The sequence below is a fragment of the Varanus komodoensis genome, unplaced genomic scaffold (assembly GCF_004798865.1).
Source record: "Varanus komodoensis strain SLA01 unplaced genomic scaffold, ASM479886v1 scaffold36, whole genome shotgun sequence".
In the NCBI taxonomy this organism is placed as follows: domain Eukaryota; kingdom Metazoa; phylum Chordata; class Lepidosauria; order Squamata; family Varanidae; genus Varanus; species Varanus komodoensis.
The window spans coordinates 6,079,428-6,106,718 of NW_025335873.1; the positions used below are offsets into that span (position 1 = coordinate 6,079,428).

At 47.8% G+C, this 27,291-nt stretch overlaps 1 protein-coding gene across 1 annotated transcript in view; it reads right to left on the minus strand.

Moving 5' to 3' along the window:
- The window catches only part of ASTN2 (astrotactin 2), a 301,533-nt gene that overhangs the window by 259,312 nt on the left and 14,930 nt on the right, over positions 1-27,291 (minus strand). The window contains exon 2 of the mRNA XM_044439905.1: positions 8,891-9,040. Coding sequence (XP_044295840.1) covers positions 8,891-9,040 — 150 coding nt within the window. The remainder of the gene's footprint in view (positions 1-8,890; positions 9,041-27,291) is intronic.

Genomic DNA, 27,291 nt, shown 5'->3' on the forward strand with positions numbered 1-27,291 from the left:
GTGGCTCTTTCTGCTCAAGGGCAAGATGGCAAGAATGCTGGGGACCCCCCAAGTGAGCAACCTGCTCCACTCCCCACCTGAAAACCCTTCCACCCCCTCCAAATTCTGCTCTGCCTGAGAATCTTCACTTAGGTAGCCTTGAGAATTCAGAGTCTTCTTCCTGCCTTACTCCTTCACAAATCTATCCAAATCTGTGTGCAGATATGATTCCAGTCTAGTCTCTAATTCTCAGCAAATAGTGACTCTGTTGTACTTAATAGTTCCGACATTTGAAAAGGCTGGTGCAAAAGAAGGTGTGAAGTCCTCTTCCAGTTGATCTTTTCATGCCTCTTGCAGCAGCAGAAATGGGGACACCTTGGTACCATGGACTGGAGATCAAGGACAAGGTGGTCAGCCTCTATCTGGGCTACACTACCCCAGATTGTGGGTGGCAGGATCTCAGATCACAATGCTTCTTTGCCTGCCCATCCCTGCTTATAGCAAGAGAGCTGATCAGGGTCTCATAGAATCATGGAATAGTAGAGTTGGAAGGGCCCATGAAGGCCATCAAGTCTGCTGTTGCATGACACCAAGTCACACCATCCCACTCAGAGGGCTGTCCAGTTTCACCTTGAATGCCTCCAGTGTGGGAGAGCCCCCACCTCTCCAGGCAGTTGGTTCCACTGTCACATTGCTCTGACAGCGAGGAAGCTTTTCCTGATGTCCAGCCTGAATCTGGTTTGTCGCAACTTGAACCGATTATCCCACGTCCTACACTCTGGCACCAGCGAGAAGAGATCTTGACCTCCCTCTTCGGGACAGCCTTCGAGGGATGTACAGAGGGATATCCTGTCCCCCGTCGGTCTCCTTCTGCTTGACATCACTGCATCCTTGCATGTCCGCATGCAGGGATGAAGATGACAACACCATTGAGAGGCAGTGTGGTGCAGTGGTTAAGAGCATGGGACTGGGACTCAGGCGAGCCGGGTTCGAGTCCCCGCTCAGCCATGGAGCCAACTGGGTGACTTTGGGCCAGTCACAGACTCTCAGCCCCACCTACCTCACAGGGTTGCTGTTATGGGGATAAGATGGAGGAGGAGAATGATGTAAGCTGCCTTGAGCCCTTTGTAGGAAAAAGGCAGGATATAAATTGAAAAATAAATAAATAAATAAATAAAATCATGAGCAGTCTCAAGAGGTACATCCTAGGCAGAAGCTGAGCATTTTGGCGAGACCAAACCCAACTTACAGACATCGAGGTTCTTATGCTGAACCCATGTGGTACAGTGCGGTGAGGACAGTTTTGGGAAAACCCTGAGTGAAATTAACCATGGGTTAGAGTTGTGTACAAACCCGGCAGGCATCTTTTCACAGCCTGTCTGTTTTGAAATGTTTGCATCCATTTTCTAACAAAAACAAGTTCTGTTTAATATCATTTTTGACCATCATTCAAATCTACAAGGGGACCAAGATTCTGAGGGATCTAAGCATTAATTAAGCAAAACTGTAAAAATAATTATACGCACATCCATCAAAGGCAGGTTGTCACTACCCAGTATCAACACAGCATGTAAACTCCTTCGGCATAACTGTCAAGCGACTGTTAGGAGACAATAAATGTATCCCAAATGGACAATTTCATTTAGGAAAAGCAAAGAGAAAAAGGAAAAAAATGGGATTGTGAAGGATTAATGAGGCGAAAGGTTTGTGTTTTCAACTGGATGTAAAAAGCAAACATACTAAGTTGTGATATCATCATTTAACCTTAATGTTCAATATAGTTCCCATTGTGAGTGCAACAGAGGAGCGATTAACCATGAGCCATGAAGAGGAAAACATTCCAAATGGGAGAGGCACTGGAGAACAAGTGCAGGAAGAGAGAAATGAAACGGAATTCAAGAATAAACGGCCAAGAGGTTTGGAAGGACTGCCATGTTTAAAATAGATGGTCTGGCAGGAAAAGGAAGCAAAGGGGTTGGTGCTTCTTAATGCCTTAACAACAGATTTATTGTGGCTATTAACAGAAACTGCCTTTAAAAGACTGAATTCCCTAGTGAGAAACAGGTTTACCAGGTTCCCATGACATGACAACCTAAATAGGTACCCAGCCATGGTAGGTAGTTGTATTGCCTGAATCCTGCATGGTTTCTGCAGGGTGGCTTATTTTCCATGGGTAGCAAGGTACCTTGCAACCCATGGTGTGTCCCAGGGGCTGTTTGACTCAGGAGGGGTTCTTATATCATCCAAATCTGGGAGGGAGGTTTTATCATGGGTTGTTCAGAATGTCTGCAGTGCTGTGTCTCTGCCATCTTGACACTGACTTCCTTTCCCTGATACCAAAATGGCATTCTGGGATGTTTTTCACCTTATGGAATCATAGAATAGCAGTAGGAAAGAATAGTAGGAAAGAGCCATGAAGGCCATCTAGTCCAACCCCTGCTGTTGCAGGACACCACGTTACACCACCCCACTCAGAGGGCTGCCCAGTTTCTCCTTGAACGTCTCCAGTGCGGGAGAGCCCACCACCTCTTGGGCAGCTGGTTCCACTGTAGCATTGCTCTGACTGTGAGGAAGCTTGTCCTGATGTCCAGCCTGAACCTGGGTTGTCACAATTGGAGTTAAGTATTCTGTGTCCTACATTCTGGCATCAGCAAGGAGAGATCTTGACCTTCCTCTTTGTGACAGCCTTGGAGGTACTTCTAGAGGGATATCGTGTGCCCCTTCAGTCTTCTCTTCTCAAGGCTGAACTTACCCAGTTCTCTCCCTCATAAGACAATGCTTCCAAACCCTGCATCATTTTTGTTGCCCTCCTCTGGACCCTTTCTAATTCAAAAGCAGAATTCCAGTTGCTTCTGCTAGCTCTTGAAAATCACATACATTTCATTACATTTAGTTTCGTTTTTAGGGTTCATTCTTTGTTGCTTCACAGGTGAGCTAGTGTACACGTAGGACAATTCGATACCTGGTGTGCCTCGTAGGCCATTTGTCATCCAGCAGGACCAAGTGCCTAGCTAACCGAGGAAAAGCACCAGTAAGGCAGAAAAAACCAGCAAAACCAGGTACACCAGCAGGGGGCATCCACTTAGCAATATAATCCACTCCATACTAAGTCTTGAACTGACATCACTCAGTATGTTCTACCCTTTCAACACTACCTTGAGTCTCCACTACCCAAGGAAAGGGAAATAGTAACTCTTTCTCCCTGCTCTTTTGAAGCCTCCTGTTTGTTTCTATCACTCCTCACCATTCTGGTTGAGTGAAAATACATGCAGATGCAACAGCTGGTACATAAATGGTGGGATTCAAAGGGAAAATCAATGCCTGGGAAGTAAATGAGAGGGAAATTTATGCCACTTTAAGGGCTGTGAAATAAACGAAGAGGATGCTTTTACCTCTACAGTGCCTGCTCCAGAAAGGTTTTGAAAGTGTGTTGGGGGGTGTGCTTGATTGGAAGAAATTGTTGAGATGTAGTGAGGGGCATCGCATGATCAGAAAAGGGAGAGGTGGAGGATAAAAGGTCAAGGGAGATCCCCACAGTCTGAGAGATGACATTAACGAAGGGGGAAGAAATGAAAGGGGAAGAGCTGAAGAGGGGGAGTTACTCTTTTCTTTCTGGAGTAGCTGCAGGTTGGAGGAAACGCTGGAAGGGAAATATTGCACTGAGAACTGTCAGTTCCACAGCTACAGTAGAGCAAATTGCCAAAGCATAAAGTGGCCATTAGCGTTAGATGCAACCCCCTTGACTGCTCTCCTGCCCATCGCCAGTGCTTATCCATGGATCCCTGCACGCACATTAGCCTATATGCACTCTCACCTTCTCTCCCTTTCAGCAACCAAAACAAAGAATTTGTCCAGGCATCGTTGCCCAGCATAGTTCCCTGCCTTTTATCCAAATGAGCAATTCAGTTAAACTATGGTTTGTTGGAACAAGCCAGGATTAAACCATAGTTTAACCGCTCAGTTTTCACCGTTCAGGCCAAACTGTGATCATGGTTTTGCTTCTAAACTTTCCAATGTCCTTCTTGCAGCCGTAAGAGGAGAAGGGAAAGGGAATGTATATCCCGGAGGCTCTGGCCAGTGTGGTTCCTTCATGGGAAATGCCTGAGTAACAGTGCGACAGCCAATGTGACTGGTTGCATACAAGTTCTGTGTACTTTGTCCAGTGGACACAGCATTTTTCAAAAGGCTCTTTTCAAGTGCATCCTGATGAGTTGGAATTTGTTGTGTTTGCCCATCTCTGAAGATGCCAAAAATTTACACATGCACATGATGGAAGCTTACTAGGTGACCCGGAGGTTGGACTCTAACCTACCTCACAAGGTTGTTATGTGGATTTATTTTTCTTTATTTAAAACATTTATACCCTGACTATACTGAAGATCTCAAGGATAAAAGGAGGATGAGCATGATGTAGGGTACATCGCCTTAAGTCTTGGGGGGAAGGTGGGATTTAATGTAATAAGCAAGCCAATTGTCAGATCCTGGTGTGGGGAAAAATAATGTGAATTAGTGGCAACCAGCAGAAGAAGATGCAAACTGGCAGATCCTGAGTTGACTGGACTGAGTTGAAGAAGTGGCCAATAAGGTTGTGTCCTAGCACAACACCATGGAAGAGGAAAGAAGGACCTAGTTCCTCGCATGATCCAGAGACCAAAAAGTGCCACCATGAAAACCTTGAAAAGCCCAAGGTGATGTTGGCCAGCAAAGTAGTTTAGCCAATAGTGTAACCCTCACTCTCAGGTAAGAGTTAAGCAACCCCCACATTTGAACACCTGTGCTCTGAACTCTACAAGGAGATGCTCCAAAGGAAAAAATCAGGCATTTTCCTGGGGAAAGGATGGAGAGGTTCCAGAAATTTTCTGAGTCCACTTCCCCCAAAAAGGCAAGGTTGGCCACAGCCAATATCTTGTTTGAATATGCAGAAACAAAATAGAATAAATCATTTAAACCATATAAAAGAAAGAAACATTTTCCCACTTGCTAAGTGAATAATTTATGGCCCAAACTATCATAACAAAATAAGTTTCTCCAGGCTTATACACGAAAAATGTACACAGAATAAGAAAGGGAAAAAAGAGGGGGGATCATATTTCAGGCTCATAAATAAATGACAACCCACCACGCACATAGCGATGAAAGCAAAACAAACAGATAAACCACTAAAATCTGAAAACAGAGTAAAGAGAGGAGGTCTTCTCTTTTGTTCGGCTTCTAGGCAGTTTCAAAGGGCAACAGTTCAATCATGCTAAGCTGAAGCAAACAGTAAATCTTTCAGTACAAAGGATCACTTGGGGTCACCACCAGAAGCCAAGATAGGAGCCCGAACGCTGGCCTCCAATTTCTCAAAGAGATTATCTGCTCAAATTTCTGCAAAGTTTCTCTTTCTGTTCCGAAAAAGAGGGCCATTTTGTCAGCTTGTTTGTTTTGTGCTACACACATTTCCCCAGAAGATACTATGGAAGAAGCAAAATGGAGGCCAGACTTCCAACACCAATCAAAGGGAAAAAATAGAAGACTCTGAAGCTTCTAATGGTGGGGTGAGTCCCCAGAAAACAGTTCTCCCCACCCAATGACATTGAGTGGAACACGTGCACACACACACACAATTTCACTACCCAAATATATGGTGGGGAATTTCAGGAGCACACCTTCACTCAAGAAGCTGGAATTTTGCCACAGTCATTGTTTTCCTCCATGTCACATCCCAAAAGCCCCAGAAATGCTATTAAGACGGGAACTCCAACCTCATCCCACCTTACAGAGAAGTTAACATGTGACTCTTGTAACCATCCAGGGGATGGGTGCATAATTTCCATGGCCAGGGAGATATTTTCTCACCTTCCCGATTCCGGAAGAGACCTGCACAACCTGGTTTGGTGAGCTTTGTCATGTGCCGCCAGGTCACCTCCAACTTACGGCGACCCTATGAATGGAAGCCCTCCTAGATGTTTGGCCCACACCAGCCGCATTCAGCTCTTCCAACTTCAAGGCTGTGGCTTCCATGGTGGAGAACATCCATCTCATATCTGGTCTTCCCTTTTGCCATCTGCCTTCTGCTTTCCCTAACATGACTGCCTTCTCCAGGGAGTCCGGAATTTTATTAGGGAGACACAAAAGTATCCCAAATGACCAGTCAGATGAGACAACTGAAGCTCTGTGTTTGGATTTGGTGCTGTTGTCACCCAGTAAGGAGAGGTCTAAAGGGTTTAGCTTGTGCCTCAAAGCTGCTGGGTTTGGATGCTCACACGCGGGTATACGGACAATTCCAGGTTTGCTTGGGTGGCTGCAGAAAAGCAGGAGCGAGCTGATCTCAGATTACCTGAGGGGCAATGTATACCATGCCCGTAAAAAATGGATCATGTGGCAGGTGATAACTGCCTTGAGATTTTGTAATGATTTAATGGTATATAAAAAAATAAATAATAAATAAATACAGGATCTGAACGTGAACTGCAACCTTCATGGAACTGATTTGGAAAGGGTGAGGAGACTCCAAGCCCAGTGGTGGAGCTAGCAAAGCTTCCGCTGTGTTACTCAAGTTCATGAACTTGATTATGAAAAGCCAGCCTAAGTCAGAGGGGTGTGTGTGTGTGTTGGAGGAATATGATTAATGGTAATTTAAATTAAAGTGATTATAATATTTATCTTTAAGGAAATAAAAAAGGGAGGAGAAACTCAATATTAACCGGTCAATTGGAGGACCATCTCTCCTTTGAGTAACAGCATCCCATAGAAAAGTGTTACCAACATTAAAAGCTGCTTAACGTTTAGATTTAATTTGGGCAGTGCCTCCATTGTTTATAATCGCTTGCTGCTGTTCGCAACTCTCTACTTTGATGGGGTTTTCATTTCCTACCTGCTCTCCATTTTTGTGGGCCGGTTTCATTTTAATTTATTTATTTAGTTAAAGTTTTTGTATGCTGTCCCCTTGCTATATAGCCTCGGGACGGCTCACACAAATAAATAAATATAGTACAAATACAGTTAAAATCAGGAAACACCCCAGCTGCACAATTAAAACCTATAAATATTAAACATTACTAAAATATTGTTTGAATAAAAAGGTCTTAGCCTGGTGCCGAAAAACAAATAACGACGGTGCCAGGCGGACCTCTCTGGGGAGCGCATTCCACAGATGGGGCGCCACCGCAGAGAAATGCAAGGCACTTTGAACTTCCCCAGTATGGGGGCAAAGGATTCCTCCCTCTAAATTAGCATGGTAGTTCTGTCTAGCTTCCCTATAGCCTGAAGTGCCTGATGCTGCCTAATCTTGGAAGCTAAGCAGGGTCAGGCCTGGCTGAAATCTGGATGGGGGACTTAAATGTTGTGAACCATCTAGAAAGCTTTGGCTACGGGCAGTATAGAAATGCCATGTAATAATTGCAATAAATAATTTTTAAGGGGGAGAGGGGTTTAAGAAAATCATATGTCTACCTCCGAGAAAATCCATCAGAACATCTCCTATAAATGGCAATTTAGGTGAGAAAAAAAAGGCACACTTTGGAGGCATTCATCTCCTGTGGAAATCCAAACCACCCAGAGTTGGGTGAACTTAGTCAGCGGAAAAAGTTAAGAGGGGAGGCTATTAGGAGCAGGAAGTCAAGTCCCATTAAGGCATGACACCTCCACTAGTCAACCGGGCAGCTTCTGAGCCATGACAGTGTTGATCACTGGGGGTAACAAAATGGCAACCGCCCCAGGCAGGAGGCTTTGGGTGCTGAATTAGGGATTCTTACTAATGGCGGGGAGGAAATCCTTTCTACTCACTAAGTGGGACGAGTACGTATGCCGGGCTGGCTGTAGCGATGCTGCAGGAGGGGAAAGCAACACCAAGGGACCCACTGTGGAATAAGAGTCGTTTGGAAGGAAGGAAAGCAGGCAGGCAGCCAGCAGGCAGGCAGGCAGGCAAGATTCATCCCAGAAACTCTTTTGACACCTGAGACTTTATCTAAGCATCCCAATGCAGCTACGAATCCAATATGAAACAGGAGCACCTTCAGAAAATAGCACTGACCCCGTTGTCAACATATGGAACACAGTGCAGAAATTTAGCAGAATGGGGAAGCATCCCAAACACCCAAACTCTGGGAAATTCTGAAGACTTTTCTACATAATATGCTCCCTCCCTTCCTCCAAAGATTTCCAGTCACCTCTGCCATCGGTCTGGTTTTGCTTAGGCACGCTGATGAGAGGCAAAAGAAGGGGCGGGGGTGGCTTGCTGAGCCTTAGCCCAATGGCGGAGACCATGCTCCACAGACGGGGGGTCCTGGTTGAATCCATGGCATCTCCAGCTCGGACTGGGAAAGCCGACCTTTTCTGGGATGGCCGAATTGCAGCTGGACGATACTGAAGCCAAAGGGCTCAGAGGGGCTGAGGCCCCGTGAAGCACTGATACTTGCACCCTCTATGAATGACGGTGCAGCTCTCCTCACCAAAACCTGTTTCACAGCCAAGGCGAAGGTCATGCCAGAAGTAATGCTACTGCCCAGGAAGCACGAGCTCAGTCTGAGCAAAGGGAAGGATGGAACACAGGAAACGAACACCAACGCTCTACCTTGCAGCAGCGATTCCGTTTATCTATCGTTCACGGGATTGATCGAGAAAAGGTACGGATCCTTTTGAGGATAAGAGTGAAGTGGTTCTCCAATTTTTATCTGGGATTGTATTATAACTGTTTACCACATTTCCATACCATTTCCAATCCCCAGCTCTGGGGATTCAGTGCCTTTTAGGTATGAGCGCAGCTCCCTCGCAGCAACGACAAGGGCTGAGACGCGCTGCATGTATGTGTGGCAGTGAGCAGACGCAGAATTCTTCGGCTCCTACACTACCCCGCCTGCTTGGTGCAGTGAGTGGCTTTGAGGATGGGAAGGGGGCCAGGGGAGGAGGAAAGCTAGAAGGAGTCCGTTACCTCTGGTCCGGTTTCTGCGTTTTCGCCTCCCGACCGATGAGCTGCGGAGTGCCGGCTGCAGCTGCCCGATCTCGATGGGTGTATTGGTCCGGAAGCTCTCCTTGAACTTCTGCACGAGGGACTCCACAGTTTCTTGGGTCACTTCTGCAGCTACAAGGTCAGGGGAGACAAGAGGGAAGCAGGAGGTTAGATGAGCCGTGTGGAGAGGGAAGAGGACTGCGTGTCCTCGAGGCCTCTCATCCACCTGCAGATGCTGCCCTCCGTCAGCGGCGGCTGGGAACCGGATGCCCACATGGCCTGGTATGGATGCCAGGAGTGGTGCGGATTTCAGTTGGCCAGGAGCAGCATCTCAGGCTGGTCACCCTCCTACCAAGCGCCACCGCAGAGATGGGGCGCCACTGCAGCGAAGGCCCTCCTCTGGGTACTCACCCTCCGAATATCATTCACAGAGGGTTCCTGGAGGAGGGCATCTGTTGCTGATCTCAAGGGGCAGGAGGGCAATTGAGCCTCTCCGGCATGAAAAAAACGTGCTATTCTAAGCCAGTTGCTGCTTAGGATGGTGTGGCCTTGGAATGCAGGAGCATACCGTGAACAGTGGGACTTACCATCCTGAGACTTGCAAACAGCAGGTGTGCCCAATTAACTGTGTTGAGTAGCACGTAGTAATTCTACAGCACGTAGCGCCCTGAAATTTAGGATAAGAAGCCTTGTGGCTTCGCCCAAGGTGAGCTTCGGAGCAGACCCTAACGGGGAAGGTGCTGCATGCCAGCCGAATTGGGGTGCCCTTGCTGTCATCCAGGGGGGCTCCGACAACCAATTGAGGAAAGCCAGCTTGGTTGGGATTGTATAATTTTCATATGATTGTGCCTGCTTTAGAATATCATCTTTAGACTTCAACCCACTTGTGTGCTTATTGCTTTGGGATCCAAAAAGAACCCTGGCCTTTGGCAAAACACTGGGCCCTTTTCGGACCATTGTGGGGTCACCAAACTTGGCTCGCAAATCGGCGTCACTGCACCCATTTAGAGCCTGCTAAGATTCGGGCTCTCCGATGCATCAACAGCCATTATCTTCCCCTATAAACAACTTTCCCAGCATCCTGAACAGGCGCGCAAATGGCAAGAGTGCTTGTGAAAGCCTACAGATGCACATCCCGGGCTGCTTTTTCTACCCTTCTTGAAAAACCAAGGCACCGGCCACTAGATAAGCCATGGAACCTCTGTAGGATATGCTGTTCATTTGCCGCTTTTAGCAGGAAATGCCAGGGCTGCAAAGCAGAACTGGTGGCGAATTCAAGTGGCAGATGCATGTCCAGGTTGCTGCAGCCTTGAAGAAGTGCTTTGCACAAGCCAGGCATCCCCAAATGGTTTGCTGAAATAGTGATGCAATTACATTCTTCCCCGAATCAAATGATTCCCCAGTGGCAGGGCTGGAGGAGACCTGGCACAAGGACACAGTCTCCATGGATTGCTTCACCGGAGAAACTAGCTTGCTCTCAGCACCAGGATAGGCATTTGTGGCTTTAATTGCTTTCCTTTGAACACAGATCAGATCAAAACAAAGTCAAATCAAAACCAGTCTATCCCCAGCTTCTCAGACGTAAAGCAGACCTACCGTGCTTAATTTCTCTGCCCTACATAGCTGTCTGAATTGTGGAATGCATGCTTTATTGGCAGAAAAGTCATTTGCAGCAATGCCTCGAGGAAAGAGGCCAAACTGCATATAGGGCAGGTTGGAGAGCAGAGCAGAGCAGAGCTATCGAAACCCAAAACAATGCATTAACCCCTCTGGCTTGCTTTGGCCCAAGGAAGCATCAGGTATCAATTGCAGGTACTTGGACACCAGCAGAATATTTGGACCTCTGGCGAGGCTGGCTTCCGGAAGAGACGTGGCCTCCAGATTTTAATTCTCATTCCAGCATGAGGAAGAGTCGGAGACAACACTAAGGCTGAACGGCAAATGTGTAAACTTTTTGCTAGAAAGCCAAGGAAGAGAGTTCTGCACAGAAAGAATCAATTCTGTTGAAAGATGCATGCTCTTTTTTCTGGCAGGGGGAGTACAAGAAACGAGACTTTCCCGGCTGCATCCAAGAAGCCCCATTCTTTTGTAAAGGCAGCTGGCAGGACTGAGCAAACGGAGGTGGGGAAGGCAACACGAAGGTCGCCAAAGGGAAAACACAGAAGCCAGTGGGGTGGAAAGCAGGAGGGGACAGGCGGTGCGGGGCCTCATTTGGCCGGCCTTCGCTGCAACTGCAGACCAGCTATGCAATTCCACACTCGGATCGCAGACAACGGGAATGGTGTGATGCCTCTAATAGCATCAGGTGACTGGATGTGCTGCCGATTTGCCGTGCCTTTGAAGGGTGCCGCTGGCATCTGAGATAATACACCTGCATTTCCCAGACAGTCATTTTTAGAGACTCGAAAATTCACCCAGGGCTTATCAGCCCTGGCAGACCTGGCTCTGGGAGGAGGATCGTGTGCAGTTGGCCAGAGCTGACGACTCCCAAGAGGAAGGCGCAGCGGCCAACGGTTAGGCCATCTCCCATCACACTGCTCGGAAATCTGCCGTAGTGGATTTTTTGCTTTTTTACATCCACATTTTCCTTCAGGGTGGGGAAACAGGTTCTGATCCCTTCTGTATCCTCCCAACAATCGTGAGAGGTAGGCTGGGCCGCAAGTCCACATCCAACTTGTGCACTTTGGGACTGTCTAGGGAGTTGAATCTTGCTTTCCCCAGTTCTAGTCCAACATTTCAACCCCAACCTCAGGCTATTTGAAAAGGGTCAGCGCAATGAATGGGCCACTCTTCACAATGGAAGCAGAGGGTGTGTGGATATTTAAGGCATGTTTGGGAAGGACCAGAGATCAGCAGAAAAACACATGCATAAGTTCCTAAATGCAGGCCCACCAGTATCTCCAGTTCGAAGGATCGCCATGCTCTCTGCATGAAAGCCTGGATTAGCGCTGTGGCTATTGACAGCAGAAGTAACAGTAGTAATAACATGTAGTATTTATAAAGCGCTGCGAGGAACAGACTTATGGCGCAGACTGCTGGTCCAGGAAGTCTTGGCAACCTGGTTTTAGTCCAACATCTTCAATGTTTCCATCTGAACGCTTTCCAAGATGCAAGCATCCACCTCTGACCAGGAGCAATTCACAAGCTAGGGTCCGGAATCCACCAGTGAAACCAAGGAAATCCACAAACTGTAAAGCGAGTGCTCTACATCAGTGGGAAGTTGTAAAAATATTGAGAATCGATAAATGAGTAGGTGATTGGAAGGGCCAATTCATATGAAGGAAGCCTCAGCACACAAGAAATTTCTGAAAAATCCCTTCTGAAGGGAAAGGCAGATTCTGCCCCTGGTAAGGAAGTCATTTCGAATCTGCAGGGAAGTTGAAGTGAAGACCTTTCTCTTTGCAGTTCATGCTTTGACCTCCTCTAAGGAGTGCATGCAGAGCAGGTTCTGGATCAATTGAGTATATAATGTGAGATGTGGATTACACTACATTAGTTCCAGGCTATGAAGGTGTTTCCTTCATAGGCCACCAAGAAGGTTGACTGACAGACATGGTGCAGCTACTGTGGAACATTTTGTCCCCTCTCCGTATTTATTCGAATTACAGCATCTCACACCAGCTGCCCCTTCCCAGTCCTCTTTGAGGGCAGCCCCAGGAAAATTGCATTGGGACAGTTAATTCCGTGGGTTACAAAAGCAAGGATGGGCACAGACAGTGCTCCAACCAGGGCCAGATGGAGTCTGTGTACCAAATGCGGGAAGAAGTTTGGAGTAGAATGTGCTGAACGGAAGCACCTGATCTCCAAAACTGCTTACAAAAACTTCTATCAATGCCTGCAAAATCTGTGCTTTGAAACACACACACACACACACACACCCCTAACTTTTAAAAAAGTGCAACTCACATAATAAGCAATGTTAAAGTTGTGCCTTTTAAAAATGTGCATTAAATATTTCTATTGTTATGCTTCAATGGAAGTTAGTACTTTTAAAAATAGATATATTAAAAAGGCACTTAAAAAAAGATCACTTTAAAAATGTACAATTTAAAGATGTGAATTTTAAAGGTGTACATTTTTAAAATACACAATTAAAACTCATTTCCCCCCGCTTTAGTCAATGGGGTTAGTGCCCACTTTTGAAACATGGAATCTTTCCCCATTCAAAAGAACTGGGAAAAAAAAACCATCTTGCAAAGAGGAGCAGGTGTGAGATGAATCAAGCTCGGAAAGCAAGTTCAGAGAATCCCAGTCAGTTGAAACCTCCCTGGTTTTCTCATTCCTACTTCAAATGTGTTCCTAGCTAAGCAGCACCACCTGTGTGCTTACGAGTATATCAGGGTTGAAAAACACCACCATGTTCAGAGCCTCTTCCAGTGTGACATGAATGGATATTGAGAATCCCTGTTAGTGTGTAAGCCTTGGACAAAACTTGTTCCAGAGGCACCGTGTCCCAACCACAATGCCCTGAAGGAAAAAATCAGCCTATATCTGATCTAACTGAGGATGGCAAGGTAGGGGTCTTGCTCGTCCTGTCGCTGCAAGCATCTGGCTCTCTTGCAGGAAAGATCGCAGTATCTCAGGGAAACCCACCAAGGACAGTGCTTCGGTTTCTTGGAGGGGAAGCACTGGGCCGCATCGCCCGTCGAATGCAACACCAGCTCTGTTTTCCTGGCAGGGACACGTGCAAACACAACTAGCAAATGACACCGGAGTGCCGAGAATGCACCTCTCCCCTCAAAGCATGGGGGACATATTTATGCATCACTGCTGGAGAGAGGAACAGGTGAGACCGCGAAGGCATCCTGTAATGTTGTTAGACGCACAGAAGGCAGCAAAGCAATAATAAAAATAACCAAACTTGATTGTGTATCGTAGCAACCTGCTAGATGCTGATAGCTTTGGGAAGTGATTTCGGTCTCCAGTCAGTTCTTAGATAAGCCAATTGGATTGGATTATAAACAAGGCAGGACAATGTTTTCTCAGAGGACCTTCTTCCCTCTTTCCCCGCAGCTCCCAGCCTGATCCGGTAGTCTGATTTAAAACAAGTGCATCCTTCTGCCCAGCTCAGAAAGAGGCGGCAAAGCAAACTATGCAAATCACACATCATCACCTGCTTTAAGACTCCACGGCACCTTTTCCAAGCCCCCCGTTCTATTATCAGCTCAAATTCTCTGCCCTGCTACAGTGCGCCAGATAGAAACATTTGCCTTTCATATCCACATACAAAATATATATAATTGCAAATTCATTGGGTGTGTGCAGGGAAGTCAGGGCCGAGCTGAGCAGAGCTTTGTCAGTGATACAGTTCCCCTCTGAGGGAAATTGAACAAATGTACTTTTTCTCCTTCATATATTCATGAGATGCTTCCCTTCCCTGAACGCTTATCCCTTCATAGTTCCAGGCACTGTGCCAACAACGGGCCTTATCTGGTGCTAGGCAGGAGGAAAACCTTGATACAATCACAGTTTTTTCAGTAGTTCAACACATCTGGAGGGAGAGGAATGTCCTAGGCTTTAAATAAAACTCAGAACTCACGATACCAGTGTGAGACACAGAGTCACTGAGAGAAGCTCAGTTTTGATCCAGGAGGAGTTGGGATGCTGAATGGGAGATCTTTCTCGAACAATGCAGAAAGCAAGTCTACATAAAGAGGAAAACTTGCTGCGTCTCCCCACTGTTTTAAATGTGATGCATTGAGAGATTCAGGGCCTGGGTCTCCTTGGTGGGCCAGCCACGTTCTTTCTTTATTTGAAAATGTGTAGGGAGCCTGGGAACCACACGCATGCAGAACCTGACAAAAAGCAGCACAGAACTAACATGAATACAATATACTTGTGACAGAACGTCCCCAACAATAGAACCTGGGTACCAAAATCAGAAAATGGCTTAAACACGTTTCCATTAAAACAAGATGAAAGGGAGGTTTGAAAAGAGGAAGCAAGGGGGCTAACTAGACCACAGAAGCAGTGAGTTTCAAAGCCATGGAGCCCACCACAGCTCAGTTGAGGTGGAACATGGGTCAGGATGTCATACCGTAATCAAAACGGGTGCTAAGTTCACATGGGAGGACATGGCAGTTCCTCAGAGCTCCTGGTTCCAAACTATCTGCTGACTGCCTGGGTCTCACACTCCATGTGAGAAACTTCACTGAATAACCTTGACACTTGAAAGTCCTCACCACCTCCTGGCCTTCCAAACTCCTTCTCGGAACTGAACAAATCTTTCGAAGCAGACTGCACCGTGTGTGAGAGAGAGAGGTCCCCTTCTCTACAACATGGACAACTCCACTTTTAGGAAATACATTATTGAGTTACTTTATTTCTACATTGTCCTATGGCTGGACCTCTTGGGTGCTCTACAAGAACTCATAAAAGTAATACAATAAAGTACCATGACGGTTTTGCAAAAAGAAAAATTAAACACATCTAAAACAATATATGATGAAGAATATGGGGTAAAACACTTGGGATGAATCATCCCCTCAAAACTTGGATAGATATGCATCATTTTAAAAGCTCCTGTCGAATGGGTTACCTTAACTTGGTGTCAAAAAGATGACAAAGTTGCAACCAAGCAGGCCTCAGTGGGAGGTTATTCCGTAGCTGTAACTAGAAAGTTGGGTTTCCTCATTCCCTTTCCCCCGTTTCCTCTAAGACTGGCATTCTGCCTGAGTTGAGAGCTCAGCACTGTTGGGTTAGGATGCGTCCCAGGTTCCGCATTTCCACTATGAATTGTGGTCATTTGGATAAGTCGGGTTTGTATCCTCACTCACGCAGAATGGAGAAGAACTCATTCTTCCTCTGATAGGGCCAGGGTGCTCTGGTTAAAGTCACCAAGATGGCATTTGCTTTCTTAGCAGCTTCACTGCAGAGCTGGCCTGCCTTCTGAATCCCGACTCTGTCTTCTGTGGAGTTGGCTACAACCCCTAGCTCCTAGACATTTCGCTCTGCACTGTTTAACATCTGTCTGGAAGATGCAATCCAGTTCTCCAACTTTCTCCCACTGCCGCCTCCGAGGGCGGCTAGTTGCTGGCAACAAGGAGAAGGACCTTTTCAGTGGGGGCCCCTGGTTAAGGAACAAAGGCCCCCCCGAAGCCCACCAGGTGCCAACCTTAGTATATTTTCAGCACCAAGTAAAGACTGTTCTGTACTGCAGGGATTTAATTAGTTTACCGGGCCTTGCTAGTTGCTTAAGATTTTCTTCCAGTGATTGCAATTTTTTCTATGAGCTTTAAATTTGGATTTAAATTGTGCACGAGAAGCTTTTCACGATGCTTTCATATGGCGTATTTTATATTGTGCCTTTAATGCACTGTTGTAAACCAACCAGAGCTCCTTGGCTATGGGATGTCATAAAATTAAAATAATAAAATAAAAAATAACAACTAAAATTAACAGTAAATGGCTCTTCTCTTCACTGCCCAAGTCACCAATGTGGCTTTTCCAGGGCGCATGCCTGGCGCCTTCCGCTGGATCAGACACAAGCTAAATGAGAGCAGTGACCAGCTACACGGCAGGAGAATTTTCTAGATGCTCGCCTAATAATTAACGCGGGGACATGTGGAGGCTGCTGCCCAGCTTGTGTTGTGAGCTGAGCTCTCCCCGCTCAGCAGCAGCAGTCCGCTGCTTCTTGCGAAAGGTCTTCACGTCACATGTAAGTCTCCGAACATACACAAAGCAAAGGTTGAGCCCTCTCTGGCCCCCTTCACCCAAAGCGTTGCTCAAGAACACTTCTGTGCCTGTCTCCGGGAGGAGGAGCGCTGTGGCACCGGGCATGCCTGTGCTCCTCCCTCTGGGACCCCAACTGGGCCCCCACAACTGTGACGCAGGACTATGGGGTCCACCTCCTCAGGGGGTGGGCGTTTCCCAGCCAATAGACTCCCCATCTCTAAATCTGCCCCCCCCCGGATGCTGGGGCTCTTCCTTGTTCCCATGGGTGGGTTGACCGGGCCCCTCAGCTGCCCCTGAACTAATCTCTCCCCAGGAGGGTACCCAGGGCCTTGGGCTGCAGCTGGAGCTGAGCCCGTTTCAACTACCGTCTCATTACAGCCTGAGCTGTCAGCCCTGCCAGGATCCCCAGGACACATCTCACCCTCGGACTCCAAAATGCTCGGCCTCTCATGCGCGCCCTGGGAGTTTGCCAGAACGTGCATATACAAAAACATGTGAGCCCGTGTTTTCATTCTGCCACGTTGCTTTAGAGCATTCCCAAGTTCTCACTCCCATTCTCTGCGTGGCAGCACGGAAGGACTCGCCAAGGTGCTACAGAACCACACGGGCTTAAGTGCACCTCCCTTTCGGCACCTCCAACAGCCCACTCACCTTCCCCTTCCTCCGTGCAAACCCAGCCCTCATTCTCTCCCCAGTCACGGTGCTCCATCATGTCCCAGCTAATTGCCTCCACTCATGTGTGCAAACTAGCCATTCTCGGGAAATGCCACAGAATGTTAATTTCATTTGCAGCGGGGTAACTGCAAAGCACTTCTCCTTAGAAGAATGAGATGAAATATGCATTGTATGCCTAGCGCTGCTCGCGACTCCCACCCCAATCCCCTCCCAAGCCATGAGTGAGGGTGCGCGGTTTCAAGAGGGTGCCCCTCCATCCGCCCCCTCCCCACCGCGGCCATTACGTTAATGCTGCCCAAATGCACACACTCCAGCAGAATTGCACCCAGGAGAGAGGGTGTGCCTTTCTCAGGCACTCTGCACACCAGAGCCAAGCAGACGGCAGCAGCAAACAGTTCCATGGGCGAATGGCATTAAATCCAACCGAGATGGAGGCCAAGTCATAAATCTCCCCTTCTCCTTGGCAGACTGCTCAGCCGTTCCCTGGCACTGCTCTCTAAGCTGAAGAAGACACCTTTGGTTTTGCTAGCGGGGACTACTGGGAGCCACCAGGGCTAGGACCTGGGACTTCTGTGTCACCACCGAGCCGGATCCACCACTCCCTCAAGGGCCCTGCTTGCTGCTGGACTGGGCATCTTGCCTCAGCGACGGCCCTCTTCCTGGCCCGGCTCTGCGTCTGTGAGTTCCTTTTTCTCCGTTCCTACCAGCTCGTCCCCGGCCTCCGTCCCCTGCTTGATGCCACTGTTCCTCCTCTGATCTCAGCCAGCCTGCAGCAGGTCAGCGCCCTCCATAGCAGGCCTTCCGCTCGCCTGCTTTCTCCTGCATCTGCCCTTCTGCTGTTAGAAGCGGCATGTACCTTCAGAAACACACACACACGCACACAGATTGATCAACTGACGAAGGAAAAAGCCTGATCTTCTGAGCCGGTTTTCATGCTCTTCCTCCTTTTCCCATCCCCGAGTCCCAGTTTGCTCTGAAGATCTTTTATTTCCATTCCTTGGGTGGGGGGTGATACAGTCAAAGGAAAAAAGAAAAGTATTTAGATGGGTGCATGGATACAGTCCCCCCACTGACTAAAAGCTTGCCTGTGCATATTTTCCAAATGCAGACAATGTTTTGGTGTGTGTTGTCAAATGCAGTTTTTTTTTTCCCCAGAATGTGTCACAAGCAGAAATTGACACAAAGGCAAGCACAGATGCGGCCAGTGCCTCGGTTCCACGGCTAAGCCCATAAACAAATAAATGGAGTGAATTTCTCACCTGTGCCAAAGAAAATGCTCTGACACATGGACTCTTCTTCTCCCCAAATGCTCTTCCTACATTCAGTATAGAAGACTAGACCTCTCATAGTTTGCGGGGAGGGGAGGGGATATGGCAAGAGGAGGAGAAGAGACAAGAGGAGGAGAAGCAAGAGGAGAAGAGGAAAGAGAGAAGTGAGAAGAGAGGGTCTTATAAGGACCTTCCACTTCCATGCGGGATGGAAGCTGCAGACCCATGGCTCACTGAAACACTCAGGAGATGAAAACTGGGCCGATCCACCTTTAGAACGAAAGCAGTGAATGCCACACATAGCCCTGGTTGCTGTTACAGCTTTTCACACTCAAATTCACAGCTTTTCGGGGCTGGTGGAACAGGAGGGACAGCTCTCACCCATTACAGCCAGCTCTGGTAGATGCATCCGATTCTGAGGAGGTGGCCGAGGGCCGGAGGTGGGCAGAGGACTCGGCGGTTCCAAGGCTATCGAGTGACAATTCTCTGGCAGAGCATGAGAATCAGCCTGCCTTGGAAAAGGAGGGAGGCGTTTGAGATCTGGACAGGGAGGGGATCCAGGGGAAAGTCCTTGACCCAAACAGGAGATGTGAGACAGAGGAAGGCAGCCAGTTAAGAAATTCCTGGCATTCTGGCTTCTGGGGCACAAGCAGGTAGGGCCACCCTGAGGGTGGAGCCCAAATCTTTTCTGAAAGGGAGGCAAGGAGGGGAAATATCCACTTGGATCCAGCTCTTTACACAAGCAGACCCTCCTCAAGGAGAAAAGAACTTTGCTCTTGACTCTGGTGCAGCCGGCTAGGTTTTATTAAGAGGGCCCTGCTTCCAAAGTTTCATCTGAGTCGGCTAGAAAGAGAAAGGAGCATGCTGAGCTCAGAACACCCTGTCTTTCATTTAAAACAAGCCAACCCCCCACCCCACCCCCCAAAAATGTTTTTGGCCGGCAGTGGCTTTGCAGTGTTTCAGGTAGAGTGGGCTGCGTTGACTTTCCCCAGGCAAATACAGAGAGGCCAAGGTTTGGAATTGGAACCTTTTGCATGCAACACATGTGCCTCCACCCCAAGCTAAAACTGCACAGAGATCCCACTTTTATGCAGTGCTTCAATCCACGTGCATCAGTACCCAATGATGGGGAGCGGGGGGAAATCCATTCCCTTCCCTCCAAATGTGGGGGGAGGGAGCGATAATGCATACCTTGTTGCCTAGGCAACCAAGCTAATATGTTCTCTCTTGCCACAATGGCACTTTTATTTCCCATCACATCCTCAAAGACAAGACTCGAGCCATGACCCAGCTGGAGCGGCACATTCATAATTGCTTCCGAATACGGATGGGAACGCGTGTTCCATCCAGTTGGGTAGCACTCGATCATAGCATGTATGTGCCCATCCGCATCTTGCCTTCCCTGGTTAGCTACCCAGGCATCTTCAACTTTTCCAGCCCTATCTTTAGCCCAGCGACTCAATTTTTTAACCTAGCATGTGCTGAAAGGGCTCACATGGCAATGAACTGATGGAAAGCGAGCTATGCGTTGATTGCCATGAATTTATGAATAAATAGATCTGAATGAGGGAACTTTGGGGCACCTCTTTGTGCCAAACTTTCCCCAAGAAACAATCTTTCGCAGCAACAAATAAGACGCAACCTGCACACACAAGCCGAGCCCCAAAAATGGGTCAGAATTATTCAACAAACGTTGAAATGTTGGCAGGAAAAGTGATTCCAAAGAAATAGCATTTGACAAATGGTTTCCATCTGACATTGTTAAAAGTAGTGAAAACTCAAAATTCAGGGAATTTAACATTTTGTCGTGGTCTCTTTTCAGTATTCGCCAGATGAAGGATATACAAGTACTGATATGCCATCACATTACAAGCCAGAGATAATCAACAAGCAGCAAGGATGGCAGGATGAAGTTCTGAATGAGAAACAGTTTCAGGAGGGCCCTGCCTCTTTGGGTATTGAAGAACTGATGATAAATAACAAAAAATCCATGATTTGGAATCCCTCTGACAACTAGAGGTCAACAGAGCTGCCCTGCCTGATCAAGATGCAGGACCGAATGCCCAGCTGAACCGTTCAGTCCGCATGCATATTGCCATGCATTCTCGACACAACCGAGTCTGGAGAAAGTGCTACTTCAAGGGCCATCGGGAGAGGTTCCCTCTCACCAGCAGGGCCGTCTTAACGCACGGGCCTGATGGGCACTTGCCTGTGGGCCCCATACTAATCTGTGTGTGTTAACCCTTGGAAAATTGGAAAACTTCCAGAATTAACAGTAGTTGACATTGTCATAGGGGCCCCAGGTCACTGCTTTGCCCGAGGCCCATCATGCTGTTAAGATAGCCCTGCTCACCAGCTCCAACACCTGGAAGCATGTGTAGGTTGCAATCCATCAAATCCTGGGGCTTAGCGTGTTGGACTGGGGCACAGGAGAGAGAAAGTTTGGGTCAGTCACTCCTCTGCAGCCTGAGCTACCGCCCAGGGCTGTCGCTGTGAGGCTAAAAGGGAGCTATGGGAGGTGCCTCGGATTCTTCACAAGATGAAAAAAGGTGGGGTGATGTACCATGGGGATGGCAAAACCCTCCCTGCACCTACCCTGGCAGCTTCTGTGACCCCGACTTGCGACCATATCCCTCCCTCACCATAGTTGAAGCTCATGAATGGATTCAGGAGCAGCCGCTGCTAGTCTTTAACACAGACTCCCTTCCTCCAATGGAAACACAATGAACGATGCTCATTAAAGAAGGAATGAACGAACGAATGAAGCTTATTAGGGATGTGCTCCAGTTAAAGGTTTCTAAGTTAATTCCAGGAGTTATTCATTTGTCACTAGCAGGGGAGAGATGTGCATACTATTCTTATTTTTACATTTGAACTCTGCCGCTCTTCTTCTTGTGATGAACTTGGGAAGCTGTATTTGTTTATTCTTGTTCTTGTTAACACCCAACAACAAGCATTGTGGGAAATATCAAAACCTCAGTGCAAGCAGGCACCTGCTTGAGAATGCTAAATGTTTTTAAGGCAGCATTAATTAACAAAAACTCCCAGTTAGAAGGAAAGGGCAGATGTGTTATTTTCTCTTTCACTCTATTATGATAAAATAAGGAGCCAAATGTGTTTTCCAAAACAAAGCTAGATGGTGTCCTCTCAGTTTAATGAGCAGATTTGTCAATTTAGCATGCAATTCTGTGCAAGTTTAGACACAAAAAAACAACTACAACTCCCAGCATGACTCAGCCAAGCTTGTGCCTTTAGTCCTGAAGTCTCTGCCATGCTTGCTCAATGTAATATCCATGGTGTGATTTTGATCCTATTGATACAGGAAAAGATGCACTAGCTGAAAATCACATGTGGCATTTGTGTCAGAGGTACTCGTGAGCATAGCCTGGTGCACATGAAATACGACTGATAATTTAACCATGAATAACCATTCAGTAGTGAGCTTTGCACTTCTATGGCCTCACTTCACCCTCCATAGAAATGCAGAATTCAGTTGCTACTGTGCTAAGCATGGTTATTAACAACCAGGGTTAGAAAACCAGGTTCAGACCATGGTCTGGCACATGGATGAAAGGGTAACCCTGGTTTGTGCTGCTTGCCCATAATACTGCATCTTAATTAGCATAGGTAAAGGAAGGGAGGGGGATTCACATGGGATGACAGAAAGGGGGGGGCAAAGATGTGGGCAAAGAGGGGCATCTGTTAAAATCCCCAGCCTTCTCATCTGTTAAAATTTTGTTTATTTATTTAAATACACTTTTATACACTACCAAGTAAGTGGTTGGTCACATCAGCCACACTGGGCATAAAACACTTAGATTGCTACATGGTCCTTCGAGCAGGTAAATGGGCATGAACAACATCATTTCTCCTAACCAAGCAAAGAAACGCGTTCGCCCAAAGTTTTTGCAGCAGCGAGTTTGAAGAGATCCATTGCAAGACAAGGATAACTACAGCAATGTCAGGAGATAAAAACCAAACTACTGGGAAGAGAGAGGAAAAATGGGTTCCTTTTGAATGTTCCAGAAATGATAAACAATGCTGGTTCTTTTGGCAAACAAAGAACACCTCCAGGCTAATTTTGTTCCACACTAACTCCCAATCTACCTTGGAGCCAGCCCTTAAATAATTCAAAGGCTTTATCAAACATTCATAGTGATGGACCACGCGATGAAGAACCCAGCCTGGAAGCCTGGATGAATAAAGAGTTCCCAGTGGCTTGTTACTCTCCGCAGAAGGCCAAAATTTCAGGTATCTTCCACAACGTTTGCCCAGATAAATGGGAAGTTCAAAATGTCAAAGCAATTTATCATGCAACACTGCTGCAAACACACCTGTCATCACTCCAACAGCGCCTTCGTCAAATAAAATGGCAAAATATAGTCATCCATATAAAAAGTCCAAAAGGTTACTATAGTTACTCTAGTGAATAGTTTGGTGAGAGTTGTCTCTCGAGCCTTCCGCCCCAGTGACGCATGAACTAGAGCAGGAGTTCTCAGGTCTGGACTGTTTGCCTGTTCAGGAGGAGGTGACATTCCACCAGAAGGAGAAAGCATGTTGTTTGGAGAATGACTCCGGATACATTCTTGGTACTGGAGGCCAAAGTGCCCTCAGGGGCCCGGAAGACCCACCACCAGCTTCAGTTGGTGTGCCAACCATGCCCGTTTCTGGAGAGGCAAGGTCACCTATAAATGGGTAGCCATACCATAAGACCATCAATCCATGTTTCATGCAGGGCTACCCATCAGTTCAGAAGGTACAGAATTGATAGGTTCATAGCTGCAGCTCTCATAGTAGCTCTCCATCCATCCATCCTCATCCATCCATCCTCAATACTGCCCAAAAGCCAGAGCTCTCTGGGCAGTTTATGCCCACGCGAGACCTGTGTCTTACAGCTTTTTCCAGATATCTATAATATGCTAACAATCAGCCTCTGGGACTTGACTCTTGGAGGAAAATGTGTTTTCTATCAATACATTAAGCCAGCAACTGCCACTTAGCTCCAGTTAAATTCCACGCCCTGCCCCTTCAAATCAAGCTGTGGCTTATCAAGATGTTTTGCACCTTATGCTCGGAGTCTGCCTTTACTTCCATGCCAGTGAATCAGGAGCTGAGTCAGCTGCTGGGCTGCTACAGAAGCGCCGTCATGCACAATTCGAGTCCACAACGGTTTACTTCACAATTCGTCTGCTGGCATTCCTGAGGCCACGGATGCATGCATTTGTACATGTACACCTGCAAATGTTGCCCTCATGGCGCACTCTCACCTGGCCTGTGAAAATTGCAGGGATACAGATTCTTCAGGGCGGGGGGTGCAATGCAAATCGATAATGCGATGAACATGGATAATAGTGAGGCACAGATAACAGAAGGGCTGTAGGCATGAGAAGACTGTGTGTGTGCGTATTTTGATTTAACCTGCAGCACCTGGTGGTTGAATACGCCTCTTCTTGACACCCCAAGGTCTAGAACGACCCGCGTGACTATTTTCATCATCAGGTAGATGAACAAACCCGGCTGCTCTCCTGCATCTCCCATGCACCCAGGATGAGACCATGCCATGAACACTGTGCACCAAGTACTGCTTCTTAACATGAAGCAGCACACAGGTAATTTATGCAAAATAAACAGAAGCTCCACCTGAGCGGCATGGAGCAATCTGAGCCATCCATGAGGCTTATGAACCCCCATTGCTCTCCCTGCATAGCAAGCCATCAAGCTCACATGCCAACACTCTGTGCGACTCTGGTGCGCCCGCAGCTGGAGTATTGTGCCCAGTTTTGGGGCCCCCATTACAGGAAGGATATAGCCAGGTTAGAGCCAGTGCAGCATAGGGCCACAAGGTTGGTGGCCGGTTTGCAGGGGATGCCGTATGAGGTGAGACTGGGGGAACTGGGTCTCTTCAGCATGGAGAAGAGGAGACTCTGAGGGGATCTGTTGGCGACATGCAGGTATGTGAGGGGGCGTCACACGGAGGTGAGTAGAGACCTGTTCTCCCCTGCAGAGGAAGGCAGGACACACTCCAACGGAGCCAAGCTCAGGGAGCCAAGGTTCCATTTGGATGCCAGGAAGCACTTCCTGACAGTCAGGATCCTGAGGGTGTGGAATGGGCTTCCCCGGGAGGTGGTTGAGGCCCCATCAGTGAGGGTGTTCAAAGATAGGCTGGACATGCACATGGTGGGCATGTCGTGAGCGGAGACGGCTGGTGCCGGAGGTCAGACTAGATAGCCCAGGAGGCCCCTTCTGACTTGCTCTGTTTCTATGCTAAGTTGGAAAGGCACGGGCCTGCAGCTGGATGGATGACCCCATGTGGAAGTAGAGCAAGGGACTAGAGGGGTGGCCATATAGACTCCTTCCAACTCTACCACCATTCTGTTCCTTGTTGAGGACTTTCTCCAGATGTCCAGAACTTCAGCAGTGAGGTCTCTGGCTAGCAGTCTCTTTTCCCAGGTGCGGGATTCCGTCCCCAGACTTATTTGCCTGGCACCATGTCAGTCTCATAGTAAACGAAGCTGGCTTGTGCCAACAGGATTCGTTTTTTTCCTAGAGCCATGTAGAAAGAAAGTGTCACATGCTCAGCACTCCTCACAGTCCGCTCCTTCTCCTTGCTCCCCACTGCCTTCCAAAGATACACCCACCCCAGGGAGGCATTCTTTGGTGACTGCTTCAGGCAATCAGAGAAGATGCCATTTTCAGTCCGTGCCACTCCTCACTCGCCAGCCCTTGCAATATCCTTCTCCCCATGATTAATGGCTTCTTCTTGGACAGTGAAAACCAAGGCAGCCCTGCAACGTTAATAGCCCAAAGACTCGCTCCTCTTCCGACACCTTCAGATTTAGATATGTCACCTTTCTGCTTTTATTTTGTTTCACTTCTTTATGACAAATGGGGGCCCCTTCCTGCAGTTTTGCCTGCTGAACTCGAGGAGGCCTCCTCAAACGTACAGCCATCGATAAGCAACGCCCACCAGGGCAACCTGGAGTCGGAAGCAAAACAATCAATTTCTCGAAACAGGGTGATCAAATGCGGCACGGCTCTGAAGGAGACGGATTTGGAGGCGGAGGGGCAATAAATGTGTTTATTAGGTCAGATTTTATGTAAGTAGAAAGGCAAAGATTTTCCTTCAGTCAGTGAAAAATCAACACTGCGGCATTGAACAAGCAATGCTTTCCCAGCAGAAAATTTCCCAGCCTTCAGTCACTGACGGATCTCCTCATTCTCCTTCTCTCTCACACACTGGTTTATCCACAGCAAAGTCTGCTTTCTGACCCTATCCAGGGGAAGAGCTGGAGCTGAATAACAAAGCACATGCTCTGCATGCCAAAGACCTTGGGTTCAGACCGGCCTCTCCAGCCTGCACAGGGGACAATTTGGAGCAAGACCACTGCTCCGAAAATCCACCGACTGCAAGGAGACTTTGTTCCCTGTAGGAGTGCACAAGCAAGCACCCTTGGGTTGGAGCATTCTCCAATGTGGGGCTGTCCAGGGCAATTTGGCATTAGGCTCCACTCCACTCTCTAAGTTACGTATCTGAGCTACATTCTGCCCGTCAGTACAACCAGCATTCAAGCCCTTTCGAGGGTTGTATTTCACTATCTTGCATCAGACATTTGAGAAGAATTCTCAAGGCCTCTTTAAAAACTATAAGAAGAGTCATGCTGGATCAAATCAATGTCTTCTAGGCCAGCATCCTGACCCCATAATGCCCCGATAAGAAATCCACAAGCAGATAGAAGTACAATTTGCTCCCACCAGGGATCTGCTCTGCATATCCAGAGACAGGTTGAACCTCTCGGGAATCTGGTTTGTGCCCACCAAAGGACTTCTTCTGGAACTTGTCCCTCTCTAAGGAAGCAAGGTGAGCATGGAAGAAGTCCACAAGCATTCACAAACTCCCAGGTTGTACCACTGGCAGCCTACTCCAGATGCCATTCCTGGCAGCCAACCTTCATCTCCGCTTGCCGCCGCCGCAGCCGGCAACTTGGAATTCACCATTCGTGGTGGCCAAACGTCTTCCCTGCTTGCCGCTGCTGAAGGCAGCAGTAGGCTTGGAAGAAAGGTGCTGCTTACACAGAGTGCGGGCCTTGATTCCTGGCAAATGCCCCAGGAGCCCTGGGGACGCTGGCCGGGAACTTGGGACTCCAGGCCATTGCGAGGGGACCAGAATCTGGGGGGTCAAACCAGGGAATCCAGCAGATTTTCTGCTCAAAGCGGGTTCCCCACACATAGTTCCCTGCAACTGGGATTAAGTGGCTTACTATATTCATAAGGACCAGCAGCTTTCGGGGGCCATTAGTTTGCCTCCTCTTTTCATACTATCCATTCCTGGTGGCTGTAACTACTTCCGGTGGAAGTGAGTTCTGCAGGACACACCTTACTCTTCCTGGTCAAACTCTAGTCTAGAAGGCCCTGCTCCAAAGTCCACCTCGGATGAGGGCTTTCTCAGCATTTCAGGCTGCAAACCTCTCTGTGGGGATGCGGTCCCAACAAGGAGTTTGCAAGAGGCATCAATATTACCGCTGTGCTCCCTGGAGGCTGCAACGTGGAGAAATACCCGCCAGAACCCTGGCAAACAGGTTCTGCAAAATCCTCATTTGTTTACATGAAAACAGATAAGGAGCATATGATTAACTGCTCTGCACTAAATATGATGAACTGCTGCAAAACTAAACCATCTGTTTTCAGTGCAAACACTGGGGGAAATTCAAACAAACTCATTTCCACCATTGTTTTAAGGCAGATGGAGATTGCCGTGGGCAGGAAAAG